Source organism: Mytilus galloprovincialis, chromosome 8 (assembly GCF_965363235.1).
Source record: "Mytilus galloprovincialis chromosome 8, xbMytGall1.hap1.1, whole genome shotgun sequence".
In the NCBI taxonomy this organism is placed as follows: domain Eukaryota; kingdom Metazoa; phylum Mollusca; class Bivalvia; order Mytilida; family Mytilidae; genus Mytilus; species Mytilus galloprovincialis.
This window is the reverse complement of record NC_134845.1, coordinates 69,585,696-69,608,180: the sequence shown is the minus strand read 5'-3', so window position 1 is coordinate 69,608,180 and position 22,485 is coordinate 69,585,696. Positions and strand designations below refer to the sequence as shown.

The 22,485-nt window shown below is 32.8% G+C and overlaps 1 protein-coding gene across 2 annotated transcripts; it reads right to left on the bottom strand.

The window, feature by feature from the left end:
• Positions 1-7,185: 7,185 nt before the first annotated feature.
• Positions 7,186-13,147, bottom strand: LOC143043495 (matrilin-1-like). Of its 2 annotated transcripts, none has more exons than XM_076215782.1 (5): positions 12,986-13,147; positions 11,863-12,405; positions 9,679-9,798; positions 8,430-8,529; positions 7,186-7,307 (listed from the first exon to the last, which is right to left on the bottom strand). In XM_076215782.1, the coding sequence occupies exons 1-5, from the start codon at positions 13,053-13,055 to the stop codon at positions 7,244-7,246; spliced, it is 897 nt and encodes a 298-aa protein (XP_076071897.1). In that variant the 5' UTR covers positions 13,056-13,147; the 3' UTR covers positions 7,186-7,243. The 2 variants fall into 2 exon arrangements, with proteins under 2 accessions (XP_076071897.1, XP_076071895.1); XM_076215780.1 differs by having other exon boundaries at positions 8,438-8,529.
• Positions 13,148-22,485: the final 9,338 nt, after the last annotated feature.

Sequence of the window (22,485 nt, the reverse complement as noted above, 5' to 3'; positions counted from 1 at the left end):
ATTATACTACGTTCTCACCGCGCTTAGTCTGCGACATCACTACGCTTATCAAGATCTTTTATACGCTCATCACGTTCTCACTACGACCATACCAGTTATTCGATTGCAACACGATCGTACCACGCTTCTACTGCGATTATAGCACGTTCCTACCGCGATTATACTATGTTCATATCGATCTTACCACGTTCTCAGCAATTATATCAAAATCGTGTTCCATATCAATACAGTTCTTTCTTTTTCTGATTTATACGTAGATTTTTTGGAAACAATACAGTCATGCCATCAAAATCTACTAGAACGCGTGGACGTGGTGGTAGGGGTTGATTCAGAGGTAGAGAGATCTCAGATAGTTACGAACGCTGATCTAGCAAAGATGTCAGAACGACTAACACAACCTGTATAACAACCTATTACTGGTCCATCAAGTTCAAATGACGATATTGTAGAGATGACAAAGATGTATGAATATAAAAAAAGAAGATGTGGTATGATTGCCTATGAGACAACTCCCCACAAGAGACCAGAATGACACAGAAATTAACTATAGGTCACCGTACGGCCTTCAACTATGAGCAAAGCCCATTCCGCATAGGACTGGAAATGACAATGTAAAACAATTCAAACGAGAAAACTAACGGTTTTATTTATGTTACAAAAATGAATTAAAAAACATATATGTAACACATTAACAAATGACAATCACTGATTTACAGGCTCCTGACTTTTCATAAATACATACATACATAATGCGCGTATGTGCATGGTTAAACAGTGAGAGAAAATGGACAAGGAGTCCTTATTACATACAGAGAAACAAAACCTGAGAGATTTGATATATTTCAGGTGAAAATGACAATAAGAATAAAAGTCGCTGTATGGACGTAGTAAGGTCGTAGGAAGAGCGCACTGAGGACGGCAAAGTCGTACTAGAATTGTATTATGGTCTTGAACAGCATGGTTTAAACGTGGTGTAGTCGTAGGGGAAGCGCAGTTGGGTCGCGGTGATAACGTGATGGTCTTAGTGAGGTCGTAATAACGTCGCTGTGAGATCGTAGCAGTCTCACCGAATAGAAACACGCTTTCTCTACGCTCTCGCTACGATGGTAAAGCGACCTTTCAGATCTTACCTCGATCTTACTGCGCTCTCACTACTCTTCTACTACGACGTGATTTCGCTACGACCACACCACGATTGTTTTGAACATGTTCAAAATTAGCCTCGCTCATACGATCATCAAGACCACACCACGACCGTACTACGACCTTACTGCGATCTGCACGATCGCACTACGATCGTCAAAATTTGAATTTTTTTCACAGATCGTGGTGCAATCGTGGTTTAGTGGGACTGCGGTATAACCCGAACTTGCTGAATTAAAATTGTTTAAAACCCTTTCAGTCCGATACTGTTTAAACCAACTGTTTGAAACTATAGTCTAAAACCTAAATGTATGGAACTGGTTTGAAACCTAAATGTATGAAACTGGTCTAAAACCTAAATGTATGGAACGACTCTGAAACCTAAATGTATGAAACTGGCCAGACGGTTTGGAACTATTGTCTGAAACCTAAATGTTTGGAACTGGTCTGAAACCTAAATGTTTGAAACTGGTCAGACGGTTTGGAACTATTTTCTGAAACCTAAATGTTTGAAACTGGTCAGACGGTTTGGAACTATTGTCTGAAACCTAAATGTTTGGAACTGGTCTGAAACCTAAATGTTTGAAACAGGTCAGACGATTTGGAACTATTGTCTAAAACCTGAATGTTTGGAACTGGTCTGAAACCTAATTGAAACCTAAATGTTTGGAACTGGTCTGAACCCTAAATGTATAGAACGGGTCTGAAACCTAAATGTATAAAACGAGACTGAACCTTAATGTATTAAACGGGCTGAAACCGAAATGCATTAAAAGGGGTCTGAACCGAAATGTATCAAACGGCCTGAAACCTAAATGTATAAAACGGGACTGTACCTAAATGTATCAAACGGGCTGTTGTAAATTTTCGACGTATGAAACTATATTTTTAAAATATATCTTTAAAACTGTTGGAACAGGGAAGCACTAAAGTATGGTTTAACAGCAACCACTCACTGCAATAGTGAGAGATGTGAAACGCAAAACCTTAGCACTTTTACAACTTCTACGGAACCAAAACTATCTTTACTTCTCAGCAGGTTAAATTTCTAACACTCCACTTTGTTTGACTAATCCTGCTACTCATCTTTAAATATCAACGGTTCTGCCCTTCTATTCTTCTTCTTTCAACGGTTCCGATACCTACGAATGACAAAATACACTGAATTGCTACCCACTATTTATACTTCGAACGTGGACCTCGAAGTGAGCACCCTAGCAGCAACTGTACAGGTAAAGCGTCTGATATGAACTAAGGATAAAGGGATGATTTTAGATACAGTTTTCAACGATAAAAAGATTAAATTGGAATATAGATAGAGATATCGGAAAATATATAACTGTATAAATATAATTACCTTCTTAAACTTCAAACTCGTAACAAAAGCATCAGGTTACAGGGTGTTGGCAGAGCAGTTAGTGCTTCTGCAAAGAGAATAGTTATACGTGTGAATGAATCAATCTACATTCATGACATATCAGGTAAACATCTCAATACGATAGATGAGGCAACAGCCACTGATAGTCTCATTTATTTACCATGTTTTCATATGGGCTTCAACGGTAATATAACAAAACTTTTCCATATATTGTATGGCACTTGACGGCAAGAAAAAGTAGATAAACAAACATAAAGAAGAAAAAGTTACGCAAAAAACAACATAAAGGGCAAAGTTTTTTTTTCAAAAACAAGAGGTTACCACATTTACTTAAGTTTCTTTCTTATAACGGGTATTACTCAAACTTACATATTGCAAAATCAAAGGTACTTTATTCAAATTATTTGCATCACATGACTTTGTCGCTTTTTATCAAATTAACTCCCTTAGCTTAAGATTGAAAAATATAATTCATTTAGATTTGCTAATAATCACGTCCTTTTCCGTCATGTATCTAAAACTAATGTATCTTAAAAACTTCCTTTGGCGGATAAATACAAAAATGCTGTGTAATTCTAAGGGAAAATGCTTAAAATTTGACTTTTTACGAAATGGGAAGCTTGAAATCATAATGTTTTTAAAAGAATTTGGCCGAAAACTTAAGACAGCAGGTAAGTTAAAAGTTATTTAACTTTAGAATGCAACCTACAAGGTGTTTTCCTATATGCAAACAAATCATGAACAATATCTTCTTGCACATGTATTTCTGTTTTAAATCTTGCTATTTTACGATTTTCCGTCATTTTATATGATCTTATATAGCAATTATACTATGACTACGCTTCCGATTTTTCAACTAAAAAGGCCGACAGATTTCAGAGTAGACAATGTCCATTTGTACACGAACAGAAGCCTAAAACATGAACTATTCACCTATAAGCGAAGAAATTGTTCATTCGAGATAGGTATTGGCATATTGTCAATTTTATTTAAGCGGCTTATATAATCCTATTGTGATGGCTGCCGTCATGATTAGGCACGATGGCCGCAATGCAAATTAGCAACTTATCCCAAATTTTGCCTTATGACTTATGGGATTACAACATTTGTTTTTCGTCAAATAAATTGTTATAACTTAGGTGTTAAGCTTCGTTTTTTTAAATTCTCCAATAGATAACTATACAGAATGAATTTTGTCACTTTCTGAAGGTCGTATGGTGACTTTAATTGCCTTCATCCATTTCATACTGACTCAGATAAATAGATGTCTCATTGGCATTTAGAGCACATCTCCTTATTTTTATATCAAGTGATAAAATAAAGTTCTAGTGACAACAATAGTCAAGGGAACTCCAGTTTATAAGCTCTTAATTTGGTTTAATGATATTTTTCAACTATTTTTTGCCTCGATCATTACTGACGAGGCAATTATTGTGGAAATGAGTATTTGGTGTAAAATTCATTGTACATTTTATGTTATTGATATCATCTTTTATCGTGTGGTGTTATTAAGTCTTGTTTAAGGGAAAATATAGTTTTAAATTGTATGTATATGTTTTTATATTCTAACCATAGATTAGAACAATAAATTATCAATAACATTTTAAGAGTTTTCATATGTGACTCGCCATGAAATTTCAAGGCTAATTGAGGTATGATTTTCATCATGGTTTTTGTTAGAAAATGCAGTTTTTGAGTTGTCTATGAATAAAAGAACTTGGAAATATTAATTAAAAATAAAACTATTATATTGATTCAACTGTACCTGCAAAACTTTACCAATAAGTTGGGGGAGACATCACAAAGCTGTTATCCAGCGTGATATCATATTGCGGGATCAAGTAAAATAATGAAATAAAAATGCATACCTTGATGTACTTATGCTTAATATGCATCAATCAAATTGATTATGTCCCTGAATTTACTGATTTTTATTTCCATGTCAGTAAAATTGAGAATGAAAATGGGGAATGTGCAAAAGAGACAACAACCCGACCATAGACCAGACAACAGTAGAAGGACACCAATAGGTGTTCAATGCAACGAGAAATTCTCGCACCCGGAGGCGTCCTCCAGCTGGCCCCTTAACAAATATATACTGGTTCAATGATAATGAATACCATATTAAACTCCAAATTGTACACAAGAAACTAAAAGTTAAAATGATACAAGGCTAACAAAGGCCAGAGGCTCCTGACTTGGACAGGCGCTAAAATGCGGCGGGGTTAAACATGTTTGTGAGGTCTCAACCCTCCCCCTATACCTCTAGCCAATGCAGAAAAATAAACGTATAACAATACGCACATTAAAATTCACTTCAAGAGAAGTCCGAGTCTGATGTCAGAAGATGTAACCAAAGAAAATAAACAAAATGACAATAATACATAAATAACAGTGTCATCAATCTGCGATTGAAAAGAGCTGAGCGTAAGCTATACTTTTTAAACTCTGTGTTGCAACAAATATATATATAACAAACAAGAAAGTGTGATTCTACTTATATTACAATTACGCGTATAATGTATGTACACATAACTAGAAGCTAGCAATATCCTTTTAACTCTACTTTCTGCTATATTGATGATGTTCTTTCACTAACTAATTCAAAATTTGATGACTATGTTGAGCGCATCTTTCTTATCGAACTAGAGATAAAGGATACTACAGATACAGTTAAGTCGGCCTCATATCTTGACTTACATCTAGAAATTGACAATGAGGGTGGATAGAAAACAAAACTTTACGACAAAATTGATGATTTCAGCTGTCCAATTGAGAACTTTCCATTTCTATGTAGCAACATTCCAGCAGCACTTGCATATATACGGGGTATATATCACCCAATTGATACGATATTCCTGTGCTTGCATTTCCCATCATGAATTTCTGGATAGAGTGTTGCTGCTCACAAGGAAGCTATTAAACCAAGAGTTCAGAATGGTGAAGTTGAAATCATCCCTTCGTAAATTTTACGGGCGACATCACAAGTTGGTTGACCGTTATGGAATTACCGTTTCACAAATGATATCGGATATGTTCCTTACGTCGTAACTACTATCTCCTTCCCTTTCATGAATGATGTCTTTTACTGATTTTTGAGATTTGAAAAACGCTTATCGAGTCAGGAGAAAGGGCAGTTGTTATCATTTCGTCCATTTCTGTTTATCTTTGTGTTTGGTTTTGTTGCACTTCAGGGTTTCTGTTGTTCCTCTGTTGACTTTTGAACAGCAGTATATATAAACTACGGTTTACTTTGTTTATCAACTGCCCTTTGAATCCATGAGAAGCGAAATTATCTGCCCAGGAATTTGTGAGAACTTGAAATAGAAAATACAATTCATGCCTTAATTGAAAAACGAATGACAGATGTTGGGAAATGAAGTATCCCAGGAGTAAGTATATACTGCTTTACCATTAACAAGTGTTTGGTTGCTCAAGACAACTAAAACATATTATTATACTTTACTTTAAAATGACAGATTTAATTGGCTAATACGAGAGAGAAAATTTACTCCATCCAATGGCTGAGCGGGAGACAAACGTTTTGAATGTCACCCTCTGTTCCAGACCTATCAAAAATCGATTATGTTAAGATGGATGAATTACATTTACATCAAGTAATTCAAGACAATGCTTAAGTTCTACGTTTGGCTCAGATTTTATTATTTGACTGTCAAAATAAAAAAAAAAACATCTTGTTTCACTTCTGTTGATTTTTTTAAATACTTGTAACGTTGTTATGTACATGCCGTCAAAACAATACTTAAACATAGAAGTCATCTGTAAATGGACATTCAGTAGAAAAAAAAATTTAAACCCACATAACTGAGAGGGTGATAGAGCAGATTCTAACCCCTAGCAAAGCATTGTCTGACTTGGCTTCGCAGCGGTTGACAGTGTTTTCTCATGGTAGCATTCTGCTCTATCGCCCTCTGAGCTAAGTGTTATTTATATAATGTTTTGCAGATTATGGTTGTTTATTTTAAACAATACAAGTTTATACTTTAGGGAAGATTGTAGTAGTTTTTGTCTATGAAGAAATAACATAAAAAATGTGGTGCACACTGAATAACCCGCGCAGTGCGTTATTAATAAGTGCGTAAATCAAAAAAAAAAACCCATTGATGACGTCACGGTCACGTGACAAAATTATGTATATGAGATGATAAACAAAACACTGTCAGCCAACCAGAAGACACGTTACATCCGAAATTAAATCTAAACAAGATAAGATATGCTAGAGACATTTCGTTACAATTGGAAAGTTTTGTTTCATGCGGAAACAAACATGTTACTTTAAAAATGTCTTAGTCGTGTCGAAGAACATGTTTGTGTGCTAAAATCGTCCTTTGGTATTGCATCAATGATTACATATATCTATATATCCATGTGTCTTTTTTATATTTGGCTCTAAAGAATATATTCTACCTCTTCACAAAATGTAATAAAGTATCTTTTCAGATTCGAGTAGTTTATTTTCATTAATTATTAATGATTTACGATTTTAAGTTTGAATTATTTTGCATTTGTCATTTTCGGGCCTTTTAAAGCAGACTATGCGGTATACAGTGACATATCGCTGTTAGTTTCTATGTTATTTTGGTGACTGTCCCATTGGCAATAATATCAAAATATTTCTATATCATTAAGAATTTTCTTTAACATATTTGTATTGTTTTTTTTATTCATCTTATTTTCTTCTATCTATTGTTCATGTTGTTGTCAAATTTCCTGTGTTGTAAACCCAATTCCTGGCACAAAAGTGATCCTCACATGTACTCGTTTCCTACAAAAAAATAATAAAGATAAAATAGAAATTCATAGTTTTGAAAACGCTGTTGATGTGTTTGCCATCATATGTTAGAGGGTATAGTACCAGTATTCTATCTAGAGAGATTGAAAATATTAACCTGTGTATACTTCTGTTGTATGCGTTACTTAATTAGGAAATGCTAAGATCTCTGACGATATATATTATACCATACACTCAGTAAAATTGCAACTAACAAAAAAGCTATTTATTTTTTATGTTCAACAACTTAATTAAAGTTTTTTTGACAAAAATCATAATAAGCGAAGTGTCCGCAAACAATTCATCATTTTAACATATAAACACATAATGTTCTTGTAGATGACATCAAAACGCTTCTCTTTTATTATTTTATTTTTTTAAGCATAAAACGCAAAAGAAGTTTTTTTTATAATTTGTACAGAGGACAATCATTCAATTCTAGTACCATCATACATCTTGGATGACTGCGGTACAGAGATATGGCCACATATATTATCCCGATATCAATAAGTTACTAAACCCAACCATTGATCTGTTTATGATGTACAAAAACGCAGCCACATGAGGTCGGGATGAAAATGTTTATTTCAATGCCTCTCGAAGAGAGAGAATTACTACATACTCTGCAAGTTACAGAACTCTTCCAAAAATATCTTAGGGGTGCGCTATAAATCCAAGTCAACATCTACCTTGCAAACTTTATCTGTTGTATGTTTAATCAATTTGTTCTCGTCCTAAAATGCATGATATCCATGCTACTGGAGTTATCTAACTGCAATTTATTAATTCAAACTTTATGTTATATATATTTAACTTCACTAAAACTGTTACCTCTGATATGTGTCTCGATGGTCTCGCATAATAATAAGTACTAGAAATCAGGTATTCTTTAAAATCCTAGAAGCAGTCTTAAAAACATGCTAGATACATAAGCGGAAAAAATTACTTAACCTTTTTTTTCATTCACATGGTTGCTTATTATTACTTCGTTGAACGTTTGAGTTATGGCTATATCATTTGAATTCAGACATAATTTCTTTGTGAAAACATTTAATTGAATAGTTAAAGATAAATTGTTATCAAATAACGTCTAAGTAATAATTCATATAGTTTTACCTATTTACCATCATCTTATGTACAACTATAACCACGACGATAGTAACAGCAATTACTACGACAGAAGCCAATACTGTTCCAACAATTATACCTGTTTTCGCTAAAAATGTAAATTCATTTTTGTGATACAATACATTTTAAAATTACAGAAAAACAGCAATATTATAACATTTTGAAAAAAAACTTCACTACAGCAAAGATACTACCCTCCCCTTACCAAAAAATCAACAAAAAATAAACCATTCAATTCTGTGACTATTCTTTTAACAATTTTGAAAGGTACATTTCAAAACATTAGTCTTTATTAACATATGTTTTCTGTAGTTCTAATAACGAATGTTAAGTTTTACATGTTGTTAGTTGAAATCTGATATCTGAATCATACATGTATCTGTAGTATATTTAGCTAATTATAAGATAATACAAGAATGTAAATATAATGCAACAACTATTTGTCATTTGTCATTTGAACGTTATGCAACACAAACAAATACAAAACATGAAAGGTGCAGTTTGTAAAGTGATTGTTGGGAGTTTTTTTAGTGCGTAGCGAAAACCTCATAATTATTCTGTCTTTTTAAGCCCCAGTCACACTGTCACATTTCAAGAGCTCCGTTTTACTACGTTTTGAAAGCTTTGGAAAACGGAAATATACGTTACGAAGTGTATCGTTTGTTCAAAAGGGGACCTGCCACGTATGTTTTGAAAATTCAAAAACAAACGTATCGACAATTGAAACGAAGTAGAGACCTAGTGTATACGTATCAAAGCTTAGCGGAGCGTAACAAAACGTGCTTACTACGTATTGAAACGTATCAATGCGTGGTGGAAACGTTGGTCTACACGTACTAATACGTAGCAAAACATGATTAAAACGTAGCACAACCTAGTAAAACCTAGCTTTCAAAACAACGGGGCATTTTTATTCAAAGCGTAGCATTTTAAAAAAGGAATAAAACGCGATAGTGTGACTAAGGCTTTATTTAAAACCTTATGTTCAAACCATATTAATTATTTATAAAATATATATGAAAGAATCGAAATTTTCAATTTTGTTCTACAGTTTAATTCCGGTCGGAAACTCAGGTGGACCAAAACAGACTTCACTGCATATATGCTAAGAGTGTCTTTTTATTTAATTGTAAAAGCTTTTTACATGAGGATGTCCAATTGTTTAATGAGTGGAATATACATATAACATACAGACGATAATAATTGTAAAAGTATAGATCTGAAGTAAAATATTTACATCCCGTGTCCGCAGACACAATACTGGACGTAAGTGCTGTTGAGGTCACTGTTGGCCACGGTGTTGTTGTAACCGGGTCTGTTTGACAATTTCCCAGTAAGGTTGCCGTCAATGAACTATCTTTTAAAAAAAAAACATACACTAAAAAAATGTCGTCAATACCAAACCGGCATAGTTGATCTTACATGAAGGTTGCATTCAATTGCGTTTAACGATATATAAGGGCACTAGCTGTTAAATTCATGTTCACCTATTTTAATCAAAGACTCATATTTGATTGATAACAATGTAAAACATTTATCCAAACTATTAAAAGTCTAAAAAAAAAAAACAACACAGGACACGGGCATGGAAATACGTAGCTTCGTTTCGTGTGTATTTTAGTCTAAGCGTCATCTAATTAACCATATAGCGATGTAAACATAAATATAGATATAAATAGATTAAGCAAACTCGTCCTGTTGGATTTGTCCAGGTCTATTTAATTTCATACTATAGATAAAAAATGAATGTTTATCATCGTTTTACCTTCTATAAAGAAATATTGTTTTGTGTATCGAATCAGTCAATCAAATGATTTACTTTTGTTTCACTTTCAATGTTAAACATTCTTTTCCTTTAAATAACTTTACACATACAATGCACATGTTATTCATCTCAAGCTCAGGAGTTAAATTGAAGTTCACATGAATACGGATTCAATGAGGTCGAACAATTCACTTGCAAGTAAATAATTCATAATCAATGTTTTTTAGCTTATTTTGACAAAATTGAACCACACCATAACGTAGCTGCTAAAAGCGATTATTATTTCACTATTTGCATTTCATTAATGATTGAGCAAAAAAAAAATAATAATACATTAGATTTTTTATATACCTCGTAGCTAGTGCCCCTTTATAAAACCTTTACATTTCAAAGCTATTTGTGCACGTACATTATTTGTAGCTATAATTTTATTCCTTTGAATATTTGCTGCTTAAATTTTGTATGTACGTGCCTGTCCCAAGTCAAGAGCCTGTAAATCAGTGGTTGTCGTTTGTTGATGTGTTCCATATTTGTACATACATTAGGTCATTACTTTTCTGGTATGAATTGTAACAGTAAATTAAAAAAAATACATTTGTCATTTCGGGGACTTTAATACCTAAATATGCGGTATGGCCTTTGCTCATTGTTGAAAGCCGTACGATGACATACACACGTTTATTTCTGTGTTATTTTTGGTCTCTTCTTGAGAGTTGTCTCATTAGAAATCATATCACGTTAAACTTTGTTTTTATATAATTATGTCGAGCTAATTGTTTTTTTTAAGAAGCTGGTGTCCGTACATTTACCGAATTTGTTTTACGTTAACGATATTTATGAAACTGTTGATATGCCGTACAACTGACTCTTTTTTTCTGGAAAATTTAGAATATTGAAGATATTAGAGATTAAAACACCCTTTTGGATTTACTTATTACTGTTCAGTAAAGAATTTTGGTGAAGTATGGTACCTACAGTTGCTAACATCTACGTCAGTTTAGTCTCTTGTGGATAGTTCATTGGCAATCATAACACATAACTAAGTTATAATTTCTTAGTAAATAGAGTGTGAATACCGTTTGTTTAACCCAATGTTTTCTTCTCACGTCTATTGCCAATCGTCTTGAGGGTTTATAAAATTTTGAGAGTTTTAGATGATGAAATCTTATTCAACATCTAGTGGCAAGTATCACATGAATCACACCACAAGAGCGTATTAATGCAATACCAATTAGATGTATACTTAATAAACAGTTGGTTAACTGTCGATAGAGACAGAACTATCATCTACCTGGACATATTAACATTAGTTCAGGCTGGCCTAAATGCCTCATGCTTGGCGAACAAACACTTGATAACAGGCTTGTGTTCGAAACGACGAAGTCGAATTAATATGTGTTAGGCATCAATCTGCAATAGTGTCTATTGGTCATGGACGTATACACATCTTTCTAAGATTAAGGGAGATTTATCAGTTTAATTTTAGAACGTTTCCATGATTACGTAAAAGTATTAGTTTTTATTTTTGTTTCTTGTGGCGTTAGGATAATGTTGAATTTATGTAAACCCTAAATGTTATTTTAACAACGAAAATGTGCAGTATTTCTTCGGGAGAATAATTAAAATTTCTGTATCCAATAATATATGAATAATTACCTATTTTTGGAACTAAAGCTGGTATTAGACCGCACAGATATATGAATTCAGAAACATACATCACATGATATGATGCTGGATCATTTGCTATATCTTGAAGTTCGTTTAGATGTGATGTTCCAATACCAACTGCAAAAACTTCTACTCCCTCTGATCTTAAGCTATCTGCAGCTGTTCCTGGATCAATTGCACCATTGGACGCGCCATCTGTTAACACAACCACCACTTTATCTACTCCGGTTCTAGCTCCGTTTGTAGTTTGTAAAACGTCTGATTGGACATACTGTAAAGCTTCCCCAGTATTTGTACCTCCGGTTGTTATTGTACCCGATAGACCGTTAATGGCTGCCAAGAGACTTGTGTTTGTAGAGTATCTATTTAATGCGAATTCCAACCGGTTGCTATCACTGTATGTTACTATAGAAACCAGAATTGCAGCGTTACCAATTGTCAGATATTCTGTTACCATGTAAATGAAGTTAACAGCCTCATTAAAATTGCTTTCAGTCACACTCCCAGACCTGTCTATCACATATACTACATCTATGGAACAATAATATAAGTAAACTATATATCAGTACCATCAAAGACAACATTTTGTAGGAATATATTACCTTAGTTGTATAGTTGGCAAGACTTTTATTAATTTTTGATCCTGTGCTCCTCAACTTCTTACTTTATTTGTGCTTTTTAACGTTTTTTATTCGAGCGTCACTAATGAGACTTTTGTACACGAAACACGCGTCTGGCGTCCTTGTATCTAGGATGATGTTTATTGTGTATATGTTTTAATATTAGATATACCTACTAAGGTTGTAATATGTTTACAATTTTTTATATCGGTTCATACTTTAACTATATTTCTATGGTAAACAGATTAAGGACAACGCAAGGAAACCAATTCACAGTGTGCCCAATATGTCATTTCTTCAAGAGAGATTTATATTTATTTTAAAACGATAGGGACACATTTAAAAAATGCAAACTACATATGAAATCTAAATTATGATTTAAAAAAAAGTTTGTTTTATAAACATCAGAAATATTTAATACTTATTATCAGGTTACCTATATTAAATATGTTAAAATGAAGAAAAAAAGAGAACTGTTAAACGACACTCACCTTTAAGAAGGCTATTTCCTGAATGTATCCACTGTAAAACAAAATTTATAAATAATAGATGCTTTAACATGTCTTTACACAACTATGTGTGCTAGTTGTTAAACATTTTTGTTCACACTTGTGCACCCATAATAATGTATAGATACATAAAAAAATATGCAGTCCTTTAGAGTTTTTATTGGCTTACTTTACGTATAGATTACATTATACACAGTTCATTGGTTCATTTCTTTAGAATTACATATATCGTTTTTCAATCAATACACCTTTTCAAACAATTAATATAAACAATAGTATTATCTATATTTGTAAAATACATATATCTCCTTTCCTATAGTTAGTGCTACATGTACTTACGGATATAATAGTTGTTTCATTGTTGATTGTTACACGTCCAGTGGAAAATCTTTCGTGTATTTTCAACAAAATTTAAAATTATAAAATTTATCAAAATAGATGGAGTAAGATGGGATCGAATGAAAAACAACACAAAAATAAGATACAAAGGGTGAAATTAAAAGCATAGCCAAAACAGAAAGACAACATGTTCACAATACAACAAGATAAAAAATAATTGATGAAATAGCAAAACGAACCCTACCAATCACCAAGACATAAAAGACAATTTCTCCGACAGAACAACATTTGGGCGTTAATGCAAAAAAAAAAAAAAAGAGAATGCTGTGTTATCCTTTATTAACATACCTAAACATTGATACTCATTTATATCATAGAGATGCATCATTTATATCTAAGTGTAAAATGCATGTTCAAGAACAGTTTTGTTTTATAACCACATGTTTATAGTTGTGTTTACATCCCAGCTTCTTTGTTCTAACAGGAGTGATCTGAGCTGGATCACCCCTACAGTTCACCCCAGCTTGTGTTTTTTTTTTGCATGCTTTCCTTTGTTATATAACCACATGTTTATTGTTGTGTAAACCCCCGAGTAAACCAACTCGACAATCGTAACTACTCGGCCATTCTCGCTATGCAGTACAATAACTTTTTTCTTCGTGCAACCAGAAAGGCCGAGCAGTTCCGATTGCGTGTTTGGGGGTAATAAAGGGTATACATTATATAGCACTATATAAAGTATATTATAATGGTTGTGTGGCGTTCTTAACTATATTTTATGAATTGTAAAATCTGTTTTTTCGTCTAATCTAAAACAGCTGGGATGTAAAATAGTTATCCCATTCGGACTTGGTGTGTCAGTGTCAGATCACCCTCTGGCCTCGGGGTGATTTGACACTGACATACCGCTTCTTCGTGGGATAAAATATTACTTACAAATACTTTTCGTCGCCAACTATTATCGGAAAACGCCAAAACGTTTGAAACTATTCGGTAAACCTTAGAATAAGATATTGTGTGGTCACGTTTCTCCAACATTTGGTAATTAGACTAAAACAACATTAGGGATTATGGGGTCCTCTTAAGGACTGGAATTTGATATCTACCTGTAATTCACCTGTTCTTGACCAAAATATTGTTAAAAAGGTATATATTTTTTAATAGTCTCCCAAAATTGTAAAAGTCCATATAGTCTAACACAGTGATGTAATTTTTATTTTATATAAAAAAAATGTGCATGGTATGATAGACAATGAGACAACTCTCTACAAGAGACCAAATGACACAGAAGTTAATAATTATACATAAAAAAGAAGATGTGGTATGATTGCCAATGAGACAACTATTCACAAGAGACCAAAATGACACAGACAATAACAAATATAGATCACCGTACGTCCTTCAATAATGAGCAAAGTCATACCGCATAGTCAGCTTTAAAAGGACCCGAGAAAACGAAAACTAACGGCCTAATTTATATACAATATAATGAACGAAAAAACGAATATATTACACAGCAACGACAACCACCGAATTACAGGCTCCAACACTCCCACTTATCTTGAGACATTGGTGCAGAACAATAAAAGAACTGTGCAAAAACATACATAAACAAGCAACAAATAATCTAAGACTAAATTATCAATCAGTACACATCCAGTATCCGTTACCGTACGGCCGGAAGCAACTTTTTTGCTTTTTTTCATAATAATGCATTATAGATCTTGAATAAAAACTTACATTTTATATTTTGAGAGCTAATAGGAATTTATATATCTCGAGTCATTAATCTTATATAACTATGTGACTATGTGGTATGGGCTTTGCTCATTGTTGAAGGCCGTACAGTGACCTATAGTTGTTAATGTCTGTGTCAATTTAGTCACTTGTGGAGAGTTGTCTTATCGTGTAACACAAATACAAAAATATATCAAGTAATAGATTAAATTACGAAAATGAGGTACAGTCAGTAAACAGTTCGATTTTTCATGTTACTTTTAATAAAAAAAATTCTTTTGAAAATAATAATTTCGAGATTAATTCTTGCTAATTTTTGTATGAAATTTTCAGTTTGATTAGAATTTCCCTTGTTTATTTAAGGATTTTGTTGTTGAATAACCTTTTTAATTTTGTAATTCAAATACGGATGAAAATAATTACTTAACAGTTTCGGGTTATACTCGACCAAAAATATATGGTTTGTTAATGTTTTGACATAAATATTTTTTAACAATATCCCTTTTTACAATATTTTAGTTAAGACCTGATATAGGCGAATTACAGGTAATTATCACGATGCCAGTCCTTATGAGGACCCCCTAATCCCTTATGTTGTTTTAGTCTAATTATCAAATGTTGGAGAAACGTGACTAAACCTAAGATATAAGCGATAAGTCTTCTGCAAAAATATGAAAGTTTGAAGACAGGTGACATTCGAAATATTTATTTACATACTATTACAAGATATGAATTTTATATAAATATACAGTGTTAATTTCCATTGTTTAACGCTAGCGTACATTTAAAATGAATAAATTGAATGAAAACTACGTAGTAGGGTGCCCAATCAACAAATTTTATCGATTAGCCTTAACGGAATAACACACGGCAATATGACAATGTTATATCATTAGAAAGAGGAGAATAAGCCTCATAGAAATAGCGTTGTCGTCGTTGTCTACCGTGGTCACGTTTCTTTTACTGTTGTCTGTTTTTAGAGATATCCTTTTGACGTAACTCTGTGCTTATGTATCCCATCATACTTTGAACGACAAAATTATTTTATGATGTGACTCTGTACCTATGTATCTAGTCATACTTTGAATGACAAAATTATTTTATGATGTGACTCTGTACCTATGTATCTTGTGATACTTTGAATGACAAAATTATTTTATTCATTAATATTACTTTTACTGTTAACCAACATTTTTAGTGATATACATTTTACGTGACTCTGTACTTATGTATCACGTCATACTTTGAACCACACTATTATTTTAATTATTATTATTACTTTAACTGCTTAGTCAGTGTTTGTTATATCTATTTTGCGTGACTGTATTTATGCATCCCGTCATACTTTGAACGACAAAATTATTTCATGTCTACCTGTGCGAATTTCAAACGCGCAATTTTACACCAGTACCCATACCCTCCTTCCTTGATGGGTGCATTTTACATAGACAAATATAATCGTATAATATGAACAAAATGAGGATGTTAATTTGATGTATGCCTTTTTGTGCTTCTTCGTTACATTTGTTGTTTTTATAGTGATTAAGATGATAACACAATGTTGACTGCTGTACCCCTATTTTTGACATTTTTACCTATTATGTCTGTTTGTTTTGTTCACGCATCGGTGACTATATAATGGAATTTGATGCGACTGTCATACAAGTGAGAGGTTTAGCTAGCTATAAAACCAGGTTCAATCCACCATTTTCTACATTTGAAAATGCCTGTACCAAGTCAGGAATATGACAGTTCTTGTCCATTCGTTTTTGATGCGTTTTGTTATTTGATTTTGCCATGTGATTATGGACTTTCCGAATTGATTTTCCTCTGAGTTCAGTATTTTTGTGATTTTACTTTTTTCTTTTAAATCAGGGTCAAAGGTCAAAGCAAAATTTCAAGAAAAATGCACAGTCACATTTAGATAGCTTGATTCTCCTAGATATATGCGTTTGGAGCAAAATAAAAACAATTAATTAATAAAAAAATATCTTTTATATCTACATTTAGAACTTATTTTACATTTTTATCGCCAAAAATGACTTCAGATTGACTTTTTTGCATATAAGGTGCAAATTTGAAATTTTCAAACAGCTGTTAAATAACAGTGACCTTGACCTATTTCAAATTCTAAATTTGTTATTTTTGTATTCAATTACTTACAAGTGATATCGAAAGATGTTTTTTTAATCTTAACATTAATCATTTGTCGAAAACAAAATATGTTTTTCACGTCTTTTGAGAGTAAGGTGTTGGGCAATTTCTAGGTAAATATCAATTTTTTGTTTTTGGGTGCGAAATAGTATATATAAATGATTTGTTCCAAAATTAACGTCGAACTTGGTTGAATTTAAAGCTCTGTGTATAGCTTTGCTTTAAAGAAGTAAAAAATACTGCAAACAGAGAAAAAGGGGGGGGGGGGGGGGTTATGAAAACAAAACGTCTATTAGATCAGGTAAAACACCCATTCCTTCATATATATCTATATATATACAGATGACTAAATGAGCAACAAATTGGCTATACTGTTTATGAGTATTACAAACATAATGTAATAAGGGAGAGTGTTATGTACAGCACCGATGTTTTTACAAACAAACGCAAACAGAAAAGGCCTGATAAACCAAGGAACATTAAAAACTTATAAAATGAAAACAAGCAGACAACAGTATGGCTAAAACACAAAATCGATCAAATGCAAATAGAAAACTATCACCGAGGCTAGTATTCCCTACTACGTTACGTTCTATGGTCTCATGTAGTTTAAGCCCACCAACCATGCCAAGGTCATAGAACATATGGCAGGGTTTTTTAATTTTTTTTTTACATATCTTTCGGAATCCCCACTAGGAAGATTATAACTATATTTCCAACGATATTAACATTTATTATATGTTTTATTTATTGTTTAGAAAATATTATGGACTTCTCAGTTTTCATCCGAAAGCTAACAATGATAAATCATTTATAAGGTACATATAGAGAAATGAAATTTTATACATCGTCATCTTCGTCTTCATCAATGTTTCTAACTGCAATCAGACGAGTATTTACATTTTAACATATGTCATTTGCCTGACATGAGCATACATCTGTACATGATAGATTTTGTCGAAGCAAATGCAACCCTTTGAAAACAGAGATTTCCTCTCACAAGTACAAACTATATCTTGCAGAAATTCGGATGACATCTGACATTCGAGATATACGAGTCAATTTTCTTTTCCCTTTCGAACTGAAGAGGAGAATGTTATGGTAATTTTGCTATTTTGGAAGACATCTTTACGTCTTGAGTGAAGCTCATATTTCATATTGTTTAAAAGTAGATTCACAAGGAGGAAATTTGACAAGGGCGAAATTTTAAATTGTAGCCAATTTTACGCTCAATTTGTTTAAGCACAATGATCTTTTTTTAGTTTTGACTTGAGATAATTCAACCTAACAACATGATCTCGAGCTGCATTTATCAATTCATCGATGTCACAATAAGAAAGGTTTGACAAATCGGTGAAATCATCTGGGTTGTCCTTCAAGACTAAAAAAAAAAAAACAGTGCGCCTATCGATCCTAAACAGGACCGATTATATTGTATCGCAACATGCAACATCATGTGCGGCTGGTACAATGTTTTAGGTGGCAAACGCAATACTTTTACATACACTGGTGTCATGAACAGGCAAATAGCGGCGAAAATCTTGTGTGCAGGTTATAGTGCCTGTTTGAAACCATGGCTCATAAGTATGCTGCATAAAAGTAAAGTGAAGTAAAATAACATAATACTGAACTCCGATGAAAATTCAGTCCCTACATTTTGTAATCACATGGCAAAATCAAATGACAAAACACCTCAAAAACCAATGGATAACAACTTTCATATTCCTGACATACTACAGACATTTTCAAATGTAGAAAATGGTAGATTGAACCTGGTTTCATAGCGCCAAACCTCTCACTTGTACTTATGAACGCATCAGATCAGAACATCTGTATCTTGTGATTTTATTATTAGCCAACCCTTGATTCCTTTCACACCGAACTCTTTGTCTACATAAATAGCATGTAAAATCATGCGAGTATCTACTTCATCGGCGTACAAAATTCTTAAAACCTGAATAATCCTTCTGAGCTGATTTAGGGTCATTGAAAGTGCTAAATAGAATATGACTTCTTCGTGTATCATAGTAACTGTTGATCTACAATGATGCCGAACAATCAATTCACGAAGAAATCTGATTAAGGCCTGTTGTTTCTCACTGACCTAAAGAAACTTTATCCAGTCAGGAATTTGACGACCTTCTATTATATGACCTGAAACACTTTTAGAGACGAACAAGAACTTGATTCAGCTTTAATTAAGATATATAACTGCAGTTGTGTCTGTTAGTGTAAGATTTATAGCAAGAATGGTGGTACATGTACATCCCTTTTGTTTTCCACATACTTAATATTGCCAATAATTAGCAAGTTCCAGGTCGAATCCGATACCGATATTAATAGTATATTCACCTGTTACCTATTATCTTATCTGTACGTCCCGCATCTGACAGGCGCACCAACAAAGTTTAACGGTGTATGTAGGATTTTGCTATATACACGGGTCATAATCACAGGGTTGACACTACTAAATTCAATCATTGTCAAATTGTTCCATATTGTAGTATTTTAATCAGTAAGACTTTCTAAGATAACAATACGAATACTAAAAATCTGGACTTAAAATAAGGCGTATAGGTACAGTTTTCAATAAATTGTTAGCGGGCATGACGTAAAACAGCGAATCAAAGAATTCAACTTTATTCATAACTAATTCAGGACAATGCTGTTGATTAAAAAAATACTCCATTCCGGGACCTTTTGTTTTCCAAATAATTAATATTACCAATAATTGATAAGTTCCAGGTCGACGGGTTCGCACAGAAAGAGTTTGAAAGCAGAGAAAACTGTGTATCTTATAATCGGCATGACTCTATCAAATGCCAATACCAGAACTAAAATAAGGCTTACGCATAGTTATATACTTTAATTCACAGTCACGGACCCGCGATATAACGGGTGTGTTCTAGTTACGTATAAGGTTTATAACATTTGATTTAGTAAAACTTATTAAAATGAACGAAAACGAAAATATCAGCATTTTCTATGTTTTTAAAGGAACATGATAACTCATGAACGGTAAAAGTGAATCTACAAAATTTCAAATTTGATTTTTTTATGTGGAAATAAGCATTGTCCCAGGTAAGGGAGATGGTGGAGACCCCGCTAACATGTTCAACCCTGCCTTATTCAGTATATACATGTGCCTGTCGCAAGTCAGGAGCCTATACATTTGTACGTTTCTTTTCTCGTTTGAATTTCGTTTTATCGTGTGTTTTTCTATGTTGTGATGTTATACTATTGTTTCAGAAAAACAGAGAAGGTTTGGTACCATTAAAACGTTTAATCCCGCTGCAAATGTTTCCACCTGTCCTAAGTCAGGAATCTGATGTACATTAGTTGTCGTTTGTTTATGTAATTTATACGTGTTTCTCGTTTCTCGTTTTTTATATAGATTAGACCGTTGGTTTTCACGTTTGAATGGTTTTACAAAGGAGTAGGTTCAGTAAGACCCCTTTTTGGCCCCAAAATATAGCAGTTTTGCAAAAGTTTAAAAATGTAACCTTTTAGCTATTTACTGGAAAGTAGAATGCTTCTGCTACATAAATATGGGCTGTTTTTGACAAAACAATGCACAAATATTGGGGGGTACTAGCATCATAAAGTTATGCTAAATTACTGAAATCTTCACAATTTGAGCATTTTAGTTAAATTTTAAACGGTTTCCGTCTTAAATGAAAGTGGCCGCATTCGTGTTCATTCATAATATTGAAATGTAAGTTGTATTTGATGATAATACATAACATATATAAAGGTTGAGGATGAACACGGATGCGGCCACTTTCATTTTTGACAAAAACCATCTGAAAAGTGACGTTTTTTGGCATATTTGATAGATTTTTCATATTTAAACTTGAATGGGAGCGTTTTTAATTACTAAATCAGTTAAAATTATTTACAGAAACTAATTGAATCAATTTAAATAGACACTTAAGTTTTTAAAAAGTGTTCAAAATCTTTCGTTCGATGAACGTGAAACTTGAGGCCAAAATCGGCCCTTACCGGACCTACTCCTTTATTGTACATATACATTTTTGTAATAATTTATAACTTTCAATTAAATAAAGCTAACAAACTAAAATTGATCATCACTCTCTTTTTATATGTCTTTAAACATTCCGTTTTGAACATAATGATTTGTTACATGCACTTCACACGTATTTTTATCAAATCTGACATTATTACAAAGCAGCTATTAAATAAAATTCATTCGAACTTTAAATGTGCAAACCAAGATATATATGCAAGTCGTCAACTGGTCAAGTGGCTAGATGCATATATCGTTGGCCAATTGAACGACAGGTCCTAATTTTTGTTGTTTTAAAACTTCTAGAAGTATTAACGGAAATAAGGAATAAGTAAAGGGAAATAAATAAAAACAGAACGACTAAATTAAATAAAAGGATGTTCACTATAATGTATATTTCGTTTTATTCTTAAAATCTAAACGATGCTTTATTTTAGTTTCCTAATCAAAATGATTAGAATGAGAAAATAAATACCTTACAGCTTCTTTTACCGTTGATCCTGAAATGTTTAATGTTATAAAACAATGTTAGCGTCTTTGACCTGCTTTATCTTTTTATTCGGATACTTGTGGTTATCTTCTCCAAGTTCAACGGGAACATTAGAATAATCTAGAACAGATCCCAGATAGAACCAAAAAGTCGGGTTGCTTTGACCAAAGTTACCATGGTTTCGAACCAAAGAACCCGGATAGAACCAAGGTTCAGAATAAAACAACCCAGATGGAACCAAGGTTTAGAACCAGAGTGCCCGGATTGAACCTAATTCCATTCGGAATTCTCATGACTTTTTATACCTTCAACGTATTTTCCAAATCATTTATTTATTTAGTATACTTATATATAATTATATATAATTTATTTAGTATATTTATATATAATCATATATAATTATTGTTTCTGTTCGTGTTTTGTCATATGGCACATTTTTAGTTTACATACTGAAAATAAAAATCTGATTTTAAAGGAAATCATCAGAAACGTATAATTAGAAAAATGTTCAATTTTAAAAACAAAGAAACAAAACAATACTCCAATACGTAGGTTAAAAGTCTGACTATTTAGATTTAACGTTTAAGCTTGTTGTGTGATACATCTAACAGGGTCACTGATTTGGTATTTAAACATGCACAGTAATAGTCTAAGTAATTAAAACGACACTTTATCGAGATCTAATTACTTTTTTTTCAATTTAATCATTGACAAACATTATTGAAGTGGATCCAA